Genomic DNA, 19,646 nt, shown 5'->3' on the forward strand with positions numbered 1-19,646 from the left:
TCCTGGATAAATATTCAAAGCCTTCAGAGTGGAGCCAGGTAGGGCTCAGTGCAGTTCTCTGACACAGGAGCAGAGAGCAGTTGGCCCCATGGCAAACCAGTGACTGTGTTTGGATATCCCCACTGGCAGAATTGTGCCTAAACACTGCAGTTTGGTATTTTTGTCTCACTGGCAATAATTTAATCTGCCTCAGCAGTAGTGTTGTGTTACAAAATCTGTCACAGATTTCCTGCAAACCTGAAGGACATGATGTCTCTTCTGCTTGTGCCAAACAATATGGGAGTAATGTAATCCCTACAAACACAGAACTGTGAGGATTCATTGATTGGCATCTCTGGTGTCTCCCCCCACTTAAAAAAATATTTATGAAAGGAGCCCCTTCATAAAAGGATGAAGCCTAGCCTTTAGAATAGGTGTTTTTATTGGGTTTTAGCAGAAGGCTGTGCTAAGTTCTGCTGCAAGATTTTCTGCTGTTCACCCTAACTGTCTTTATAGTCACTTCATACTTAGTTTTATTCAGTATATTCAGTAACAGTAGCACAGTTTCTAGGAATTCAGTAATTAAAATTTTAATTGAGATTGGGCCTAAGATCAAGGACTTCTACTAGGAGCCCCTCTCTGTGGCAGCAGCTCTTCTTCCAACTCGGTAACTCAATTTTTGCTCTCTTAACATCAAAATCCCATTACACACCTCATCTTCTGCAAAATGAATAAATTCCCACAGCTTCAGCTGAGACATGTATTATTCATGTTAGCATAAAGGGAAAGTAGGATGTGTGATTTTATAAGTTGGGAGTGTTTTTAAGGGGTCCTGAAATAATGAGTCATTGTTAACTTTTGTCTGCTCTCAGTCTGGAAAGAACTATTCCGACAATGACTCAGGGGGATAAATCACACCATGGTTTAATATTTGACTGAGATTAAAAGAGGTCTTAGACATGCATGCCTTGTAACAAATGCAGTGCAGGAGCCTCTATCACCTGCCTCCTTTCTGTGTGATTGCTCTTGAGACCACAGCACCTTTGGCAGCTGGATGCTCACCTTCCAGGAGGAAGTGACTCTAACAGGCAGAAAAATAAGGAAGGCTTGATTCAGGTTCCCCTTTGCCCCGCTGTGCAGCCCAGCTCTGTGGCATCATCATCTGCAATGACTTCCTCGCAGCAGCTTGTCCCACCGGCTGCTGCAGGTGAATCCATTCTGCTGTGCTTTACCTGGGAACTTCTCCATGTGTAATTAAAGCTTGGGAGACAGGTTTGCTTGCTTGTTTTGTTGTATTTGCCTCAGGTTAAACCTCCTGGTGTGGTTTAGGGGTGAGACCCGGATGCAAGGGATGGCACAAAGATGTGGCAAAGGAAGGAGACAGGAAGGGATCTCATCAGGCTATGACTAACCACTGGTCCTGTGGAACAAAGCAGGAGAAAGGATGACAGCCCGCTGAGTCCTCCTGAGAGCCATTCCCATTGCATCGAGGTAGCTTTGGGGAAGGGAGTTACAATGAGGCTATATTTTTTCTTTGGGGATGTCCTTGTCTACGGTTTCATGGCACTGGTTTTTATTTTAGTGTTGCTGGTCAAGGTAAACTCTTAAAGGCAGGAGCAATGGGAAAGGAAGAGGTGGAAATAGTGTCTAGACTGGTTACACCAAGAAAGTATTTGCATTTTTATATGCTAGGCTTTTACAGGGACATAGGTATGAAAATGTGAAGAAAAAACCTTCAATTTGCAAGAACTAGAAGAAACTTACATTTCCCACTGAAGTTCCCACAGACAACTCTGTTTGTTCTTCATTGCACCATTGGGTGGAACAGGATTTGCCATAGGGTTCCCTATAGACTCTCTTCCATTACTTCCTACAGCAACTGCATCCCTAGAAATCTTTCCACACCTTCAGGCCAGCTGCCAGTGCCTCCTGGGAAAGTCTGCTCTCCCCTCTGCTTGTAGATGGCAATTTCCCTGCAGGTCTGAGAACTACAGTCCCTGCAAATGGAATGGTACCCTTTCAAGGGGACTGGGTCATAATAAACTTATTGGTGCAAGAGCTGTACAAACTCTGCAAGCCTAAAATGTTGAAAGCAGGCTGGAAAACAAGGAAGATCCCCTTCAACTATTCAGTTTGAATAGTGCTTTTATTGTCTCCAACACTACCATTCAAAGACTTGCTGAAACTTCTGTGTTACATGAAGACATGGATCATGCTATCAGTGTCTCAGACCTCTTCCTCTAGGGAAACAGCAGAGTAATGAGGGAGAGCGACAAACAAGAGGGGTAGAAACAAACAACATGGGCAGGTTTTCAAAGATCTCCAAACAATTATTTTGGCGTCTAATTCATGTTGTCAGCTCCCTCACTAAGTATTCAAGGGGAAGGGGATCTTCTTCCTCAGTGGAGATGCTTGCTCAACCTACTACATCCAGCCAGTCCATGGATGGACACAGACAAGGAAAATTGGTGTGCCAAAGGAGTAGGTGCAACTCTTTCTCATTTACCCTTCTGAACTGCTGATGAGATATCAGCCTATATGCTTCACTTGACTGCCAGTAACTGAGGCCAGAGGAAGAGCAGGTGGGCAGGCCAGCTTACCTGACCTCTTTATTGCTGAGACCTCTCTATTCTCTGAGACAGTGCCAAATAGTGCAATTTGGGTCAATCAGTCAAACTTGAAAATGTTTTCCTCTGGCGCTTGTCATTATTCCTTCCCAGTGCCCTTTCAGTGCCTTATGAAAGGTGAGCCTGTCAGGAGAAAGGAATAAGGCTGATTACTGACACCTGGCTTCTCAGCCTGTGCTTATGGGAAGGTGGTAATACTTCTCAGGGGAAGCTGGGGCCTTTATGAGCTGGATATTTCTTTCTGCTTCCCTACATCTCCAGAAGCTGAGGGTGAGAGATGATGCGTTCTCCCTCTACTTGCTAGAACTCTGAGGCAATGATGCAGACTTTTTGGTTTCCATGCTTTCATGGAGATACTGAAAAATAAAGAGAGTGGATGATGGACATCAAGGTGCTGGGTGTACTGGGGTTGCTCACCTAGGGCTCTGGGTTTTTTAAATCTAGAGTCCTGGTTACACTGTCTTATTGCACAACATTTTTTCTGTGCTTATTCCTGTTCTCAGGAAGGAACAGAACCTCTTTACCTTGTGGCGTCACTGTAGTATTGATACAGTCACCTCTTCTGGCTCCTCTGGTTTAATTTGTGTTAACTATCACACTTGCAACCACAGGGAAAGTGATTATTTTCTAAAGCACGTGGAGAGTGGCTTCTGCTGTATTGAAGGGAAATGTTCCTCACTAGGCTGGGACTCAAGGGAAAGGGGCCAACCTGGTTCTGTGGAAAGATGAGCTGGGGCCCCTCTGAATTATTAAGCACACAACAGAGTCATCAGCTCAGGAAGAAAGAGAAGCACCAGCTTAGGTCACAGGTGTGGGATGGAGATTATTAGCTTCAGGAACAGAGGAGTGTAACTGGATCTGACTCATGCCCTTGGATGCTCTGCTGCCTGGATCAATGTCACAGCTGTTTGGTACTATGATGCCTATGCTCAGCTTGGTTTGGTGGCCCTCTCAGGCATCATAGACAGCCACAAAAGTCCAGCTCCACAGTACTGAATCCTCCCCTCCTTTCAGAGGCACCTCACTTTTAGGGTAGGCCTGGAGGATTAGCAACCCCAGGTCACACACATGGAAACTGCCTTTCCATAGTGCTTCTTTCAGTCTAACAATTCAAATTTGTTGGCCATGTTTAAACTGCCTTTATTCACCAACATAAATGAAATGCAGATTTGCAGAGAAGACGATCACAAGCAGCTGCAGCGGGAGGTCCATTGGAGCTTACGTGTGTACAGCTCTTGTGAAAAAACAGATTGTCTGATTAGATGACTTAGTTGCCCAAGTATTTGTGTTCACTCCAGAAATTTTGCTCCAGGTTGTATGCCTGAGGCTATAGGGAGAAATAACTAGGCTGAAAATAAGATTCCATCTCCTAGCCATGCCTGAGATCTCTGAGATTCTGTCCAAATAAATGGTGAATGTCTTTTTGTCCCTTTGGCCATGTGAATCTGCTGTATGCAAGCAAAGGACAGGATGGGGCGTGGCACTGTGAAGGAAGACTTGGAGCTGTGTTTGTTTTGGTGGCAGCTGGCATTTACCAGCACTGGCAGGTGGCACCTGTAGGAGATGCTGCCTCATTCAAGGGGTCAATATCCCCTACCTTGAATGAGGCATCCAGTCCTGTTCCTGCAGGAACTTCTGCCACACCCACTGATCTTGCGCTGGTTTTGCTTCTTCTTGCTTTAATCATAGATTAAAACATTTTATTACTGGAGGAAGCCTACTTTATCAGTAAACATTTGTTTCTATATTGCCACCTTCTTGTTACAACAAATTCATGACTAAGCTGAAATAAGCCAAAGCAGTATGATGAACATCCTGTAATCTGGCTCATTTTCGCTTGCAGCTTTCCTGAGAGGGCCTCTGACATCATCCTCTGAACATCTTGTTCAGCTGTAGGGTGGCACTGATGGAGCAGCAGGAGGGCTTGTGCCCCTTGTTTGTTGCTTTGTTGATGGAATACAGATCCTGGGGTGAGTCTGTTACTCAGAGAGCAGGCCTGTGGACCTTTTCAGGTGCAGCATCTTAGCTCAAGTGAGGTTACAACTTAACAGCAGTTCAAGCTATTTGAAGAGCCACTAGAGCAGGTTATGTTCCCTTTTTCCTCATTTTCACAGCTCCCCTGTGACTTCTGGATCCTCTGCTTCATAAATTCAACCATGCTGGTAGAATATTAACAGGGCAAACCCCACCTTTCATGTAGACATTAATTAAACTGCTCAAGAGCACCAGAGTTAGCACAGGGGATGGAAGAAAGGGGCTTCCCTGCCAGCCCTTCAGCCGCTACAGACATTTGGAGTGACTCAGAGATAACAAGTAGCTTCTCCTTTAATTCTGATCCTCTTTCTCTGGTCTTAATGCCAGCCTCTCTAGAGATTCTTGGGACCAAAGTGCAGTTTCCCCCCTCTTTCCTCCCTTCAAATATGTCAATTCTTGAACACCAAAATAGAGCACTTCTATTTGGAAACAGGAATTTATCACCTGAATGTGTGTCCTTTGGTCCAGACTTACCTTGTGAATATCTGCCATTTTAGGCCATATTAACCTTTGAAAAGTCAGTAGTTGTAAAGGTATTATAAGTTGTTCAATGGGTTTTATAAGGTTTCCACTAGTTAAGAGTCTCTGAAGAATCTGCACTCACTAAGTATGCTACAAGCCTCTCAACACAGATTTTTCTGTGTAACTTTGATCTAAATAAGGAAGTTATAGGAGTGGAATTAGAGCAGGGATACAGCCAAGTAGTAAGGAAAAATGGGTAAAGCTGCTAAAATTAAATAGCTAACAGTTGTCTTCTGGACAGAAGTTTTAGGCTGTCAGAGAAACAGAGGAGATAATATCAGTTTCAGGTATACTTTAACACTTTATTCTTCATGTATGTGAAAGCAAATTGCAGAATTTCCAGTCTGAAAAAGGTTTTTAAAATTATTTTAATTTTAATTTTATTTTTTTGCTCACATTAAGGATGAAAAGGGCCATAAGGGCCCTACTCTTTTTTCTACTACCCTGTGTACAAGATTTTGCTGGCTGGCTGTACCACCATCCCTCTGGGGATGAGGACAGAGCTGTGCCAGGAAGACTGGGCAAGATTTTGAGAGACCAGCCCCTCTGCAGACCGCCTCATGCTGCCTGGCAGCACCTTTCTGTGGGAGAAGGGTCAGCTGCTTTTCCTTTGGCTTATCTAGCTCTTGGCCTCCAAACTGGAAACACCTTGGCTCCTGGCAGCAGAGGCTTACTTGGTTTTTCCACATGAATCATGAGACTGAAAGTGCTTGATCTGCTTCAGGATGGAGGGTCTCAGTTGGTTTGTTCATGGCGTAGGGAAGCTCCCTGGGCAGGTTGCTGGAGGGCTCTGGGAACAGCTGGATAAAGAGGTGTCCTGGCACCCTGTAATCACAGCCAGCCTGATTTCTGCTCCTCTGAACAGAACGGCAGCGTGCACTTCTCACGTATATTCTTCTAAATGTCATAGAGCAATAATGCTGCAGACCTTTAACCAGGCGGGGAGGAACTGTAAACCAAACACTGATAATATATAGTCTGATAGCCATTTATGATGCCTCAGCAGGTGAACCTGTTTACCATGAATACTCCTCTGTAGGAAGGAGATGGTGCTATATCCCTAGTGAGGTCTTCCTCAGTGCCATCACATCAAATACTGTACTTTTTGGAGCACAGATATGTTCTTTCATCCCAAAATTTCCTTGCACAAATAATTTCAAATTCATGCTACTGGGATTTCTACAGAAATTTCTGAGAGAGCTGGACTTAATTTAGAGAATATAGAATGAAAAATGGAACTGCTGAGCCCAACTTTGTGTTGCAGTGTCATTTCCTGACCTACTGCTGTAAAATAATGAAGGCGCTGACTGATTCCAGACCACTTCTTGTCTGCGCTGGGTCCAGTGCTTTAGCTGGAAAATGCCAAATATACCATCTCAAAGGGAGCTAAACCCTGTAGCTGCAGGCAGTTTATGGAGTATGAACTGCAGCAGGATTCAATGCATTATGTATGGCTCAGCCCTCTGGAATTGCACATGCATGTAAGTTATGCCTGTAGGAAAACAGTAATTTAAAACCTCCTTCTTCCCCACCTCTTGGACCTGACTTGTGTTAAATATTAACAAACATGGTTCATCAATTCCCTGGTTCACTTGGCTTCTTTTAACAACAGATGTTATTACAACAACTCTGCCTGCCTCCCTGCTCCTGTCAGCACATCTGATGGTGAAACCCAAGAGTCTGCAGCTGTAACTCAGCCTGCAGAGTCCGGCTGCTGCCCCAGCCCTGTGGCCACCCCTAACTCTCTCCCTAGGACCACCAATGCCTCACAGCCTTGGTGCCTGTAACTAGCTTGTGCTGGGAGGCACTGGTTGCAGAGAGGCTTTGGTTAAAGGAGGCAGAGAAAAGGTGTGAGGGAGCCCACAGGAGGGAGAGTCCTGCTGTCAGAGGAGGAGGCACTGAGGATGGCCAGCAACTCCAGTGCACTGCCCCGGGTGACTTTCCAGACGCCAGAGAAACCTGGGGAGGAATCATCACACAGGAAACTGGGCAAGCTGACCATAAAGTACAACCGCAAAGACCTACAGCGCTGGCTAGACCTGGAGGAATGGATCAACACCCAGCTGCAGGAGCTCTACCAATGCCGGGTGAGTAGCTTGCTTGCTCTGCTTCACTGGAAACAGTTCCTTGTCTTTAGCTTCCAGCAGGTATCTCCATGCCCCCTCTGCAGCACTCTGACTGGTATGTCAGCAGGCAGGGAAGCTTGCATTGATGCAATCCAACTGGCTTTGAACTGCCTGGAGCTGCACCCACTGGGGGGGTGTAGCTATTGCTCAGCATGAGTAGCACAACCTAGAGAGATGTATAAACCCACGATGATTCCTGTTGCTGAACTCCATGTGATGAGTGGCTTTGTGGTGAGCAGTATCCAGGCTAGCTGGGTTAGAGTGATCAGTGTATCCCTGTTCTTTTTGGACACAACAGTGAGGCTCTACCTGCTGTTTGAATGAGACATTTTGGAATGTACTGTATTTGTAACTTCAGAGTCTGCACACACTACTGGCAACAGGGAAGAGTGGGAAAAAAACTCTTTGCTCAAATGTAGAGATCTTATGCCTCCATCTTCACCCATCCCCAGAGCTGTCTCCCTTGTCTGAGCTTTCCTTTGCACCAGGAACTGTCCCTCCCAATTTCTTCTGGCCTGACTGAGAGCTGTCCCAGTAGGAAAGATCCAGGAGTGCCTACAGCACCTGGATGCTGCAGGTCTTTACTTCAGCTGTTGCATTTTTTCACTGGGTTAGTGACATTCAAGTTCCAGCACTGCCAGGGTATATTGAAATTTTAATGCTGTACTATCACTTCTATTCCTATATTGTCCTTAGATGCATGACAGTTATGCTGGGTGCTTTCAGAAGCAATAGTGTTCTTCTGTGTTTGAGATAATCCTTTGGAGTGTGGTACAGTAAAAGATGAAAGGCTTTCCCTCATTGTGCACCATGATCTTAAATACATTTAAATAGCTTGATTAAGGATTTTGCTTTTCTCTCTAGGGCAGTGGCTGATACAGTAAGAGAACACATCTTTCTTGACTCACAGAGAATCTCTGTCTTCAACAGATGACACAGATGGGTTTAACAAATTGTGTAAAACTGCTTATTTATGTCCTGGATGGGGATGGACTAAATGAACTGCCAGGCCCTTTCTGTCTTATATTCTGTATTTGCACCCCAGTGCAGCGTTAAGCACACTTTTGAGATACAAGGAAATAAGAGCTGATGATTATTTAGAGCCTTCCGCTCTGAGCATCAGCAGTTTCAAATTGCAATCAACAGTGGACATGGCAGAACCGGCTACAAATGGTGGGTTTTGTGCTACTTGCCATGATGGTACAGAGAAATTTCTGCCTGCCCAGGCTGATTTTCTGGGCCTGAGAGCTATAGAATAATGTCACCTTCACAGCTGAAGACCCAGACTTCAGGAGTTGCTTCTAAGCCTGTCCTTATTGTTGTTGCTGTTGCTTTTATTATTATAATCATTATAATAATAATTTTCTGTGTGACTTCCTGTGTGACTGTGTATTTGATATTTATGTGGGAATGTGCCAGATTCTCATGCCATATTGGGAGACAAAATACTTCTGTTTTAATTTATGCCTTATGCAAAGAACAGGCAGAAAACAAATATGGAGAAAAAGGTCCTTTCTTCTTCTGCAAATGCATGGCTCCTCTGAAAATGAGTATATTACTGCTTCTGTTCTGTTAACTAGCTGTTTTAGATTTCCCAAACATAGCTTGCTCAGTAAAAATGACTAATCTCTTCAAGTTAGTTATGAATTTCCAGTTGTTTTCTATAGTTTATTAAAATGATAGTAAGAAATTCTCAGCTGTATCTTAGGCCTCTTGATAATGCATTATGAAACATTCTACAGTGCACATGGGAGCAGAAGTTATCAGCAGACCCAGTCAGACAGGCAAAACTCAGTGTGTCTGCAAAGTGCTAACGTGGTAGTCCTGTTGAGTGAAGGCTGTTCAGAAGAGTGGCAGTGACAATATTGCTTCCCAACCATCCTGCACTGGCATTTGAGGGACTGTCCCTGGAGTTGGTAGCTCAATTCAGAGTCCTTTTCCTGACTGTTGAGGTTTGCTAGAGATAAGCAAGGAGAATGGCTGCTGCTTTGAGTAACAGAACATCTTGCCCTTTGGAGAATTACTGCAGTTTTAAAGAGTTACATTTTTGTCACTTTTTTTTTCTGAGACAGACAAAAAGCACTTGCTAGGACCAGTAACATGACCCAAGATGGGTCCTCCATGTGCTACACTTACTTGCTGAAGTGTACAGAGATAGACCTTTACACTTGCAAAGGTGTCAGAAAAACAAGTCAGTTTATGTTCGGTCCAGTTTTCCAGAGAATGAAGAGCTGTTTACTGTCATCAGAGTAGCTGCCCAAAGGGGATTCTTTTTCCCTACTGCAAAATCCCAGCAGGCACAAGTGAGAAACCCAGCCATGCCCTTACAGGAACAGATTGCCAGTGGATTGCCCTTGCTAGCATCTCTTCAGCACAAGAGATTTCCCTGCTTCCTGATGCATTCAGGCCAGCATAAGAGATTTGCTACAAGGAACTACATAACATAATGCTGTGCCAGGTCAGAGATCCTGTTAACAGGATCTCTTCAAATACATACATGTGCCACAGTAAATTACTTGTAATCACAGAGATGTCCAGCAGGTCATCCTGCTCTCCTCTGTGCATTGTGACAAGACTATTTAGTTGCCCTGCTTCTTTGGGCTTCCTTGTATCCATCAACTTCCATTACAATTGTCTCTGTTGCCTCTTACTTTACTCCACCTGCCCTCGGCAGTGCACAGTTCCTGAGTGTTTTCCAGAGATTCAAATGACAGCAAGGTTAGATCAAACATCACCTCCTGATGCAGGGAATGCTATGATGTTTACTGTCACGAGGCTTTTTAGCAAAACTAAGACTCATTTTTGAGATGATTCCTTGCATATGGAATCCAGAAGAACATCCACACTAGGACTAAAAACCACAGGGATTTCCTACCCTATCTCGCCCTCCCAGCCTACTTAGCTTCTTAACCAGAGACAAAGTCAGACTGGATCAACACCTGTTTTCTAAAAAGTCACATGAAAAATATTACTTTTAAGAAGAAATACTGTGTGGGTCACAGTACAATATATTTAACTCTGGTTTATTATTTATTCTTAAGTTAGCTGTGTATCAAAGCTAAACAAGGGCTTTCTACTTCCTCTCTGGCTTAGTATCAGTGACTGCCCGGGAAAAGTTTCTTTTTTTCCTGTAAGTATTGTCTTTAATGTTCAATGTTTTACAAACACATCCATAAATGCCATAACCTGGCAATCAGGAACTGTGCTGTTCACCCAGTACCCTTATTCTACTGATTACTATGCCAAAATATCACTAGTGTTGTGTTGTGAAAGATTAATTTTGCAAATACACTGGAAAAACACAGGCTGCTTTCCTTGCAGAGATTTGTGAAGCTAAAATGTGTCTGTGATCAAGTGTACAAATGTTTCCAACTAACACCCCCATGCAGTACAAGATTATCACTCCAGTCACCAAAACTTGGAGTCCCTCTTACATTAAAGAAGACTATTCTATCCCTCTCATATCTATTAGAGAAAGCTGGCAAAATATTGTTAGGTCTTTCAACAGCATAATTTTCTCTCCATTACTGCCAAAAGCCTTAGATACAAAGTAGATGAGTGTAATTAACATAAAACCCTAAAATCTCCTTCTATTATTTATGCCTTGCTAAGATTAAGCCTGTTGGAGTTCTGTTTGGTGAACTCCTCATAGAGGAAGGGTGCCACAGGCTGGTATATGTGGCACGGCAGTTTGATATCTTTGAAATGGTCTTCCAATGGTGGGTGATGATCCCTGAGCCATGTAGTGTTTGGAAAAGATGAAGAATGTGTACATCAGGATGTGTGGCTGTAGCAGACACTACCAAGGGGCTGGAATCCATGCCCTCATTACAAGAACATCCCTTTTTTGAGATGATTTATATCTTGACCTCAGCTTTGCTGCATAGTTTTATTGTAACTCAGCTGCTTAGTTCTTTAAAGATGGCCTCTAGAGTTCTTAGAAGTTTGAAGGTTAATTAACTCTGGTGGTTTTTTTCCCTTTTAGCTAAGGGAGGAAACAGAGGCAGCAGCTCCTGAACCACAAATTGATCTTGAAGATCTCCTGGAGGTCCCTAATGAAGAACAGAAGATAAAACTACAGGTCAGATAGAGGGACTTGGTGATTTTAAGTTAGTGAAGTTCTCTTCATAAAGACTAGTGGCATGTGGGGTAGAGAATAAGTATTTGTAGTGTTGCATGATGCTTTCTTGTGCCTTCCTCTTTGTAGGGAGGGGAGAACTAGAACAACCCATAAAATACTAAAATGATGACTCCTTGTTTTTTTAGGAAATCCTCCATGAGTGCTCCAGCCCCACAGAGGTGAGTGAAGCACCATAGAAATATAGAAATTTACATGTATACATGTTATACTATTCTGTTACACTGTCTCTGCTGCTACTTGGCTGAGTAGCCAAGACACTACTGTGCTGCAGATTTGTTTAATCATAATGGGAGGTGTTTGCCACTTTATTCTGTGATTGTAAAATTACGTATAAATGCACATGAATGAGCTGAAGGCAGAGCACTACAGCAAATAAGGAATTATGCTTTACAATCAGAGGAAGTTCTTTCCATGTTTTGGATATCCTAAGCTGGTCAGTCTGAGCTGCTGTTTGATCCTCGGTGTAGAAAAGCCATAGAAAATGACATAACTCACATAACTATTAACATCAGTTAATAGTTTTTACACTATTAACTGAATGCATTCTTAGCTTAAAACACTCTAGGGTTATGAGTGACAAGGGTGTAGAATGGCCCTTAGGTTGGACTGGGCAGATAACTGCTGAGCAGGGGCCATGTAGGTTAATTTTACTCATGGATTTTTTTCCCTTACATAACTTTGTAAGATTTTACTTTGAATTAGACAGTTAAATCCCACAATGTCCAGACAACTGGAGGCAATACTGTGTGCATGCACCACACAGGGCTTGCCTTTGCTGCACTGCACACCTGTGCAAAATGTGGTTCCCATCACTGCTTCAGCCCCATGCACCGCATGTGAACATTCTGCTTGCACATCATCCATCAGACTCCACGTGTTGTCGAGCTGGTGTGGCTGTGCAGTGCTGAACATACAGAAAATGAGATGAATGCATGACTGAAATTCATACACCAAATCAATATTAGTATCACTGAAATTAAACTGGGCTGTAGCAATTATCACAGATACTCTCCTAGCAGGGGTTTCAGCAAAGCTGGCAATATGAAATAGTTTTCAGAGTGTCTGAATGTCAGATCTGAGGCAAGAAGCTCACATTCCCAGAGCGGTAACTGAAGAGAGTTTGCTCTGCTAGGTCAGAAGCCATGAAAGTGTCTTGTGGACAGCACAGTACCACAGTTGAATACAGATACTGCTGCCCCGTTGGCAAAAACACATACTTTCACCCTGGAGATCTTGAATCCAGTCCCCTTGAAAGATCTCAGCAGTTTAACTGCAGAAGGCAGACAAGAAACTGAAAGGGCTGACTGAAAAGAAAGGTATGATCCTAGGCATTTACTTCCAGAGCATGTTATGGCAACCTCTGATCACCCAAGTGAGGATGCTGGGATTCCACACAGCACAAATGGTAACAAGCTGCAGTATTTCCAGTGACCCTGCCTAATTACAATAACATGTAGTGATGTCTTTGGGTAAGAAAGGCTGCATACCGCTTTATGGTGGTGTTACTTGCCATGCAGAGGGTAAAGTCTGCACATTGCCTTCTGCTTGGAATAACCAGATAGGTCAGTTTAGTTCATAGTCCTTGGCTGTGTCAGCAAAGTAGTCAGGGTTTGTCTCCATTAACTTCTCGTCTATCTGCTCTGCCTGTCCTCAACCCCTGCTCAACATTATCATTAGTCCTACATGTTTTGCTCCACCTCTTCTCTGCCAGCCACTTCCTTGTAGAACTGGCACAGCTCCAGGATGGTTTGCAATTCACAACATGGAGCTCTACTGGTTCAACAAGAGGGACAGCTTGCTTTGCCCTAGTTTGGGAGGGCAGCAGAAGTGGGCAGGAGGTTATGGTGGCAACAGGAAGCAGTGGAACCTAAAAGAGAACAACAGCATCCTGAGGTCATCTTATGGTGGGAAAAGCAGGTATCTGGGATAAAGAGGGTCAGGCTAGCTCCTGAGGAGAAAGTAAACATGGCTGTTCCAAAGGGAGACAGGGAAAGGGAAGGAGCTTTCAGACCCTTCTTATCCATCACAAGGTCTCCTTTCCTAAGCTAAAAGATTTGCCCAATATATGTCAAAATTGTGGTTTCTGCTCAATGTAAGGGTGAATGTGTGAATGATGGAAACGCCACAGTATGCTTTGGGCTGGTGAGTGCTGGAATTAATACGACATCCTTCAACCAACTCTTATTGTAGGACTTCATCACAGAATTGCTCAGTCGATTGAGAGGTCTCCGAAGAGTCACCAATCCTCAGAAGAAATGACCTTGCTCACAAGGAAAACCCTGCTTTGGTTACAAGGAAACATGTATCTTCCTGACAAAAACCAGGATCAGCAACAGAACTTCTGAGTATGTTTAGGACTTATTATTATTGAGAAACTTCACCCAGTTTGTGAACTTTGTACCAGTGGTTTGAAGTCTCTACTCCTTCACACACAGGAGGGAGCTAGATTGTACATTTTCCTGATTCTTAAAGAGTGTGTTAACCTGAGGAACCGGACAAGATGTCCCTCCTTTAGATTCTTCTAGGAATTTCCATGCTGGCCAAGGAGCAGTGAATGTAATTCTCAGGAGCTCATCAAGACTTCTGTTTTTCATCCACTGCAAGGAAAATAAGGCACTGGTCATCACTCATTCATCAACATGGAAAATCAGCCAGTGTTAAGCTGCACCTCATTTCAGTCTGGCTTAAACCCAACTGTGATCTCCTGCCTGTTACTGCTGTACCTGACTCTACAGCATTGCACATACTTTGTAAGTCTTACTAAGCCTCTGTTATTTATGAAGGTTGGACAGAAAATATATGATAGTTTGGCTGCACCTGGTCTACTTAAGGAGAAATTTGTGAAACAGCTGCTACAGCTAATGGCTATTTTTTTTTCCATTTTGCAGAATTTAAGACTTAAAACTTAGAAGCCTTCCTAAAGGAACAAGGTCTGGGAATGATTTTTCTCCTAGTTCAAAAAGATGTTGGAAAAATACTTATTTTATATTAAAACAGAGAAAACCAGCCATGCACTGCTTGATTTTGCTCTCTCTTTAGATTCTAAAGAAAAACCGAAGTAAAAAATACCTGCTCCCAACTTCCCTTCAGGGAGCATCTCGGAGCGAGTCTTTTGCAGACAGGTAGGTCTCACAAATGAGCAGGGAAGTAGGACACAGTACCTTGCTGCACAAACTCTTCTGGCTACAACTAGTATTTGCCTGGAAAAACACAGAGGAAAATACATCCAGCCTCTCAGCAAGTCAGTAACTTGACACATGGACTAGGAAATAAGACAGCAAATGAAAGCTGATTGCTTAGGCAGAGCACTCTCACATTATGCCCTATCCCTATGTTGCTACCTGCTACGCAAACACAAGAGATGAGTCTGAGTCACATCCAGAGGAGCTCCTAAAGAGCACAACATTCAAGGCCAACTTTTGAGTAATCTCTTGTCTGTTTGATGAGCCAGGCAGAAGGAACCAACTATGCAACCAGAGGGGCATGCAGGTTAGCTAACAAAGACAAACAAGGATTCTTGGGCTGGAGCAATAATATCTTAAATGCATTCGTCTTTCCATCTTTATCAGTAGCAGTGTGATGACTATTATCTTGTTCTTCCCTCCTATTTTCCAGCTGTCAGTGAACAAACTGTAGGTTGTGTCCCCTAAGAAGACAAAATCCAAGCTGCAGTAACAACTGTGATATAAAGGCCTGCTTCCTTTCACATGCTTTTCTTGTATCTGACTGGAAGTTCGCAAGCCATGGACCTCATGTCTTGTTCTGAGGCTGCTCCAAGATGTTCTAAGCCTCACCCACTAGGCTGGAGAAATGGTCTTTCTTTATCAGGTCCAGTATATATCTTTGGTAGCCGTGGGAACATGCCAATTTTGGCCTAATAAGGGGCTAGTGGGACATGCCTACCCTCATGAAATCTCAACTTAATCAGTAAAATAACAACAAAAATCCAGACCTGCAATGCAGATCTGGCTTATGGATGACACCTGCTAAGACTCATGTAACACACACCTGGAGAAAGGAGAGCAGCATATTGACAAAAAGCTCTGAGCACTGGTAAAAAAAGACTAGGATCAAACAGAAGTTCAGGTGGAAGAGCGAGGTGGACAGGACATGAGGAGAGTGTCCTAAACTAGAGATGCAATTAGTTACAGCACAGCAGTATAGGAGTTCAGATTACTTACATACCCCACTAACAGGCTTTGTTTTATTCTGCTGAGTTGCAACAGCACAAAGACATGACATGCCTCTCCTCTGGCCCAAGAGAAATAGTTTCTTCCCCCTGGGAACTGTTCTGTATTTCCTCAATATGGAGTGAGGCAAAAAGAATTTTTGTCTGCGCTTTAAGGTAGACATTGTTAAAATCAAAGACAAAGCAGGTTCTGAAAACTCTGCTTGACCAAAGTTGTCTTTATGCTTATTCTGCAAGTAGCAGGAAAAGAGTAAGCTGCAGACCCTATCATGTGCAGTTGGTTCTGATACATAAGGAATTCTGATACATAATGATACCTGAGAGCACTTCAGCTGAGCACACTGAGATCAGGGGAGAAAGGCAATATGTGGCCAGTGGTAGGTGGTTTCTCAGCTCACTGGTGCAAAAGAAAAAGCAATGTAATGCAATCAGAGTAACTTCTTTTTTGTTTCATTCTTAAACAGTAGTAAATCACTTGGTTTGGTTTACGTTTTAGTTGTTCTCACACTAGACCACAAGGATAGATTAAAATCAATGCTTGAAAAATTTTTGTTACAAACATCTTCCAGTTAACTTTGTTGTTTCTCAGCACCACCACTAGCATAAGCATGTAGATTGTATCTAAGAACGTTGCTTGAAAGAACTTTGCCCTGTTGATTATACTAAGATAACCCAATGTATGAAAGTTCATGAGCTTTTCTAATTTGAATTCTTGTTGGAGTGGAGCCCACATTTGAAAATTCACATACAAAACATTTTGAGAGGGAAAGAAAATCCCTCATGACTTGCTACAAAGACAAGAGCAAACAAGTTGAATCTCTTTCTGGAAGATGCCAAGCTGTCTTCTGTCCTTGAACAGCTATGACTGAAGTTGATCTGGCCTGTCAGGAATTGACTGATTACCAGTGTCTTTGTTTACCAGCACCTTTTCAAAGACAAGGACAGGGAGTAAGTAACACAGCTAACAGTGCACTGCCCACTTAAAGGTCATGCAGCATTCCTCTTTCACAACACAGATTCAACTAGGTGTGCTTCCTGCAGACAGCCATCTGGATACCCCGCTGCCCCTCCTACATGGAGTTCACTGAGGCAACAGCTACAGTGGGAATGGCTTTTCAGGGGAAAGTGATTGGGCTACTACTAAAATGCCCCATTACATGCAGAAAGTGCAGCAGCCACAAAAATGTCCATTAGTGGTGCAGGGAAAACAGTAGCTTGTGTCTGCATGACTTGAAGAGAGTCTTCCATATATGACTAAGTTCTATTTCAGGTAATGGGTTGGGTGCATTTCTGGATTCCTTGGGATGGCCCCACAGAAACCAATTTGGGAATCTAAATAAACTGCTTCCGGCTGCAACCTGCTCCATTACTACTGATGTGAACAGGGCAGGGCTTACAAGACAAAGGCTGCCTAACTGCAAGGGAGCTTAAAGTTTTGTTGTGGCTGATGAAGCATTCAAAATGTTGCAAATATCATACCAGCTTATACTAAGATATTGAAAAAACCAGCAGCTGTAAATCAAGAAACAAAATTGCTACTAACTGCTTGGGGAAGACACAGGCTGAAGCCCAAAGCAGTGGGTCAATTTAGGAGAGAAATAAGAACAGAGAGGTGCACCTTCCCCTGTATACATAAAACATGAGAGCTTTAACCTCAGAAAGAACTGGGCTGTCTTACTATCAACTAATTATCCATGTCAAATAGCAGCAAAAAAGTGTCACTCCTATGCTAATAATAAATAAAGAACAGCGTTTTGGTTTTGATTTTTAAGACTGCAAGCTCCTCAGGGCTTACTTAAATAACTTAAATTTTGTGTGTCACAGGGTTAATTGTGAGCTCTTGCATCAGAGCAACTCAAGTAATTTTCCCATCTACCTGTCCCAAGGAGACAGGCACTGGTGAAGCAAGGGCTGCCAGGAGAAAGATCCTCCACAGAAGCTGAGTTTTGCCATCCCTTCCTAAGAAAAGTTTCAAAGGCACTACTGGATATGCTTGCCATTTTTAGTATGTTAACCTAAAGTATTACTATTCTACATTGTTTGAATCCGTTTTTTTTTTTAAGAGTCTGATCCAGAGCAACACATTAGTAGAAACGCACCTTCAACAGTGGTTTAATTCATTTGCTGTCCTCTGACCAGAGGTGCAGGTAAACACTGTTTCATCACTTCACCTCGGAGGCACTGACCTTAAGCACGGGGGCAAGGCAGACAGCTGGGAGTGGCAGTGTCAAACCAGACAGGCAAGATTCATTGGAAATTCCTTGTCAAAGGCAAATCCTTTATTTTCTTGCAATTGGAATTTGTCAGCCTTAGAGAGCTCTCTCAGAAGTCACATTATTTGGAAAGAGCTCATTGTGATGGAATAATAGAGCATGTTCACAGCCAATTTACTTGGGTATTGGAAGCAATTCTGGGTGTTCTGGGCATTGGCAAGTTCCACTTGCATCTGGATTGTCTCCCGAGAGAGATATGGAGAGGTATGCAACTGAGCTTCTCTCCTAACCAGATGAAGAGCATCACACAGGTAACATTTTTATCTTACCAGGTGACCAAATAATAAACAAAGTCAAATCCTGCTTTCAGACTTCTACACAACACTTTCTAACATGTTGCTCTTACAGATGACATGACCTTGGCACAGCCACAGCAGGCACAGCCACTGCAGGCCACAACACTGTATCAGTAGCAGATGACCTTTTCAAAGGATCCTTCTTTTCATGTCAGTGAGCAACACTGCCCTGCATCCTTTCCAGACACTCCACAGAAACATTTTGATGACTTCACTGTTTTTCATTTCTTTCCCTAAGCTGCTTGACACTAGGACTAACATACCATTATAAGAAACCAACACTTTGTTAAGGGCTATCAGGCATTTTCAGGAGAGACTTTAACCACAGGCCTCTGTAAATAATTTTTATTATGCTTTGCAAGTTCCCATCACACACGTGATCACAATGCAGACATTTTTCACAGTGCAAAGTGCTTTGCTGCCTGTTGAACCAGTGTATAAGCTGTTAGTAAAAGCAGGAAGTTATTTATCAGCCAGTCAGTACTGCCTTAAACACACATCTTTCCTGCTACCCACATTGTTTTATCATCTGTATTTATGGACTTGTATCCACCTCCTCATATCAAGTCCTCATTTATCCCCAAGCATGCACAGCAAACCCTGCACTTCTCAGGTGTATTTGTGAAGACCAAGTCACATGCCCTGCAAGCCTCTCTCAAATTACAGCACATTCTGTAACTGTCCAAAACATCACCCGTTCTGGCTGCAAATCCACTTAGATTCTTCCCATCTCGCTGGCTCCTCTGTTTTCCCATTCTCCAGCTCCTCTTCTGCCCATAAGTGTGGTCACTTCTGTTTGCAAGGAAGATGATAGCGGGAGGTCTGGTGGTCCTTCAGGTCAAACTCCTCATGGCCTTCCCTAAGAAGCAAATACAAAGTGTAGTCAGAAGCAAATACCCAGGCCAGGAACTCACCCTTAGCCACTGCACAAGATATCTCCCAGCAGCCCTTAACCAGAAACTTATCCCAAGGACTGTGAAGACCTGACTGGCAGCCACATGGACTAACTAAAGATATTTGCTTGTAACAGAAATTTCTGAGGTGCTTTATGGAAAGGTATGCTCATCCTTGTCAGCTGGATTTGAAAATGACAACAGGTCCTTCTGTTTCTTTCCCTCTTGAAGAGATTCACGTAACTCATGGCTCATTTTCAGCACTGTGTCTGTGATTCCAGGGACATTAGCAACTGTGACAACAGACAAAATTAAAGTCTCCCCCAGAAAACTCTGGAAAATAACTGAAAATAATGCAGTGTATCAGCAGCTCTCTTAAGCATGCACAGGAGCAGGCAGTGTTGAGTAAGATACAAGCCTGCATTCACAGTGTGTGGATGATACACTCACCTGCCAGACTGTTAAATCTGCTTTTACTGATGTTTGCTGTCAGATCTTTTGTTCATAAGCTTTGTTTTTAACAATCTAACACTGCCAGTCATATGTTTTCTGAACATTTTCATATG

The 19,646-nt window shown here is 43.2% G+C and overlaps 2 protein-coding genes across 3 annotated transcripts in view; one reads left to right on the forward strand and one right to left on the reverse strand.

Annotated features, from left to right (window-relative positions):
• The first annotated feature begins 7,054 nt into the window (after positions 1-7,054).
• On the forward strand, positions 7,055-13,824 carry PPP1R14D (protein phosphatase 1 regulatory inhibitor subunit 14D). The gene is made up of 4 exons (XM_005419422.3): positions 7,055-7,249; positions 11,274-11,369; positions 11,555-11,587; positions 13,620-13,824. The coding sequence occupies exons 1-4, from the start codon at positions 7,067-7,069 to the stop codon at positions 13,686-13,688; spliced, it is 381 nt and encodes a 126-aa protein (XP_005419479.1). The 5' UTR covers positions 7,055-7,066; the 3' UTR covers positions 13,689-13,824.
• Positions 13,825-18,517: 4,693 nt separating this feature from the next.
• ZFYVE19 (zinc finger FYVE-type containing 19) overlaps positions 18,518-19,646 on the reverse strand; it is an 11,513-nt gene continuing 10,384 nt past the window's right edge. For both annotated transcript variants that reach the window (XM_005419423.2, XM_031055773.1), the window contains exon 11: positions 18,518-19,046. In XM_005419423.2, the coding sequence (XP_005419480.1) occupies positions 18,974-19,046 (73 nt within the window). In that variant the 3' untranslated portion in view covers positions 18,518-18,973. The remainder of the gene's footprint in view (positions 19,047-19,646) is intronic.

Source organism: Geospiza fortis, unplaced genomic scaffold (genome assembly GCF_000277835.1).
Source record: "Geospiza fortis unplaced genomic scaffold, GeoFor_1.0 scaffold66, whole genome shotgun sequence".
Taxonomy (NCBI): domain Eukaryota; kingdom Metazoa; phylum Chordata; class Aves; order Passeriformes; family Thraupidae; genus Geospiza; species Geospiza fortis.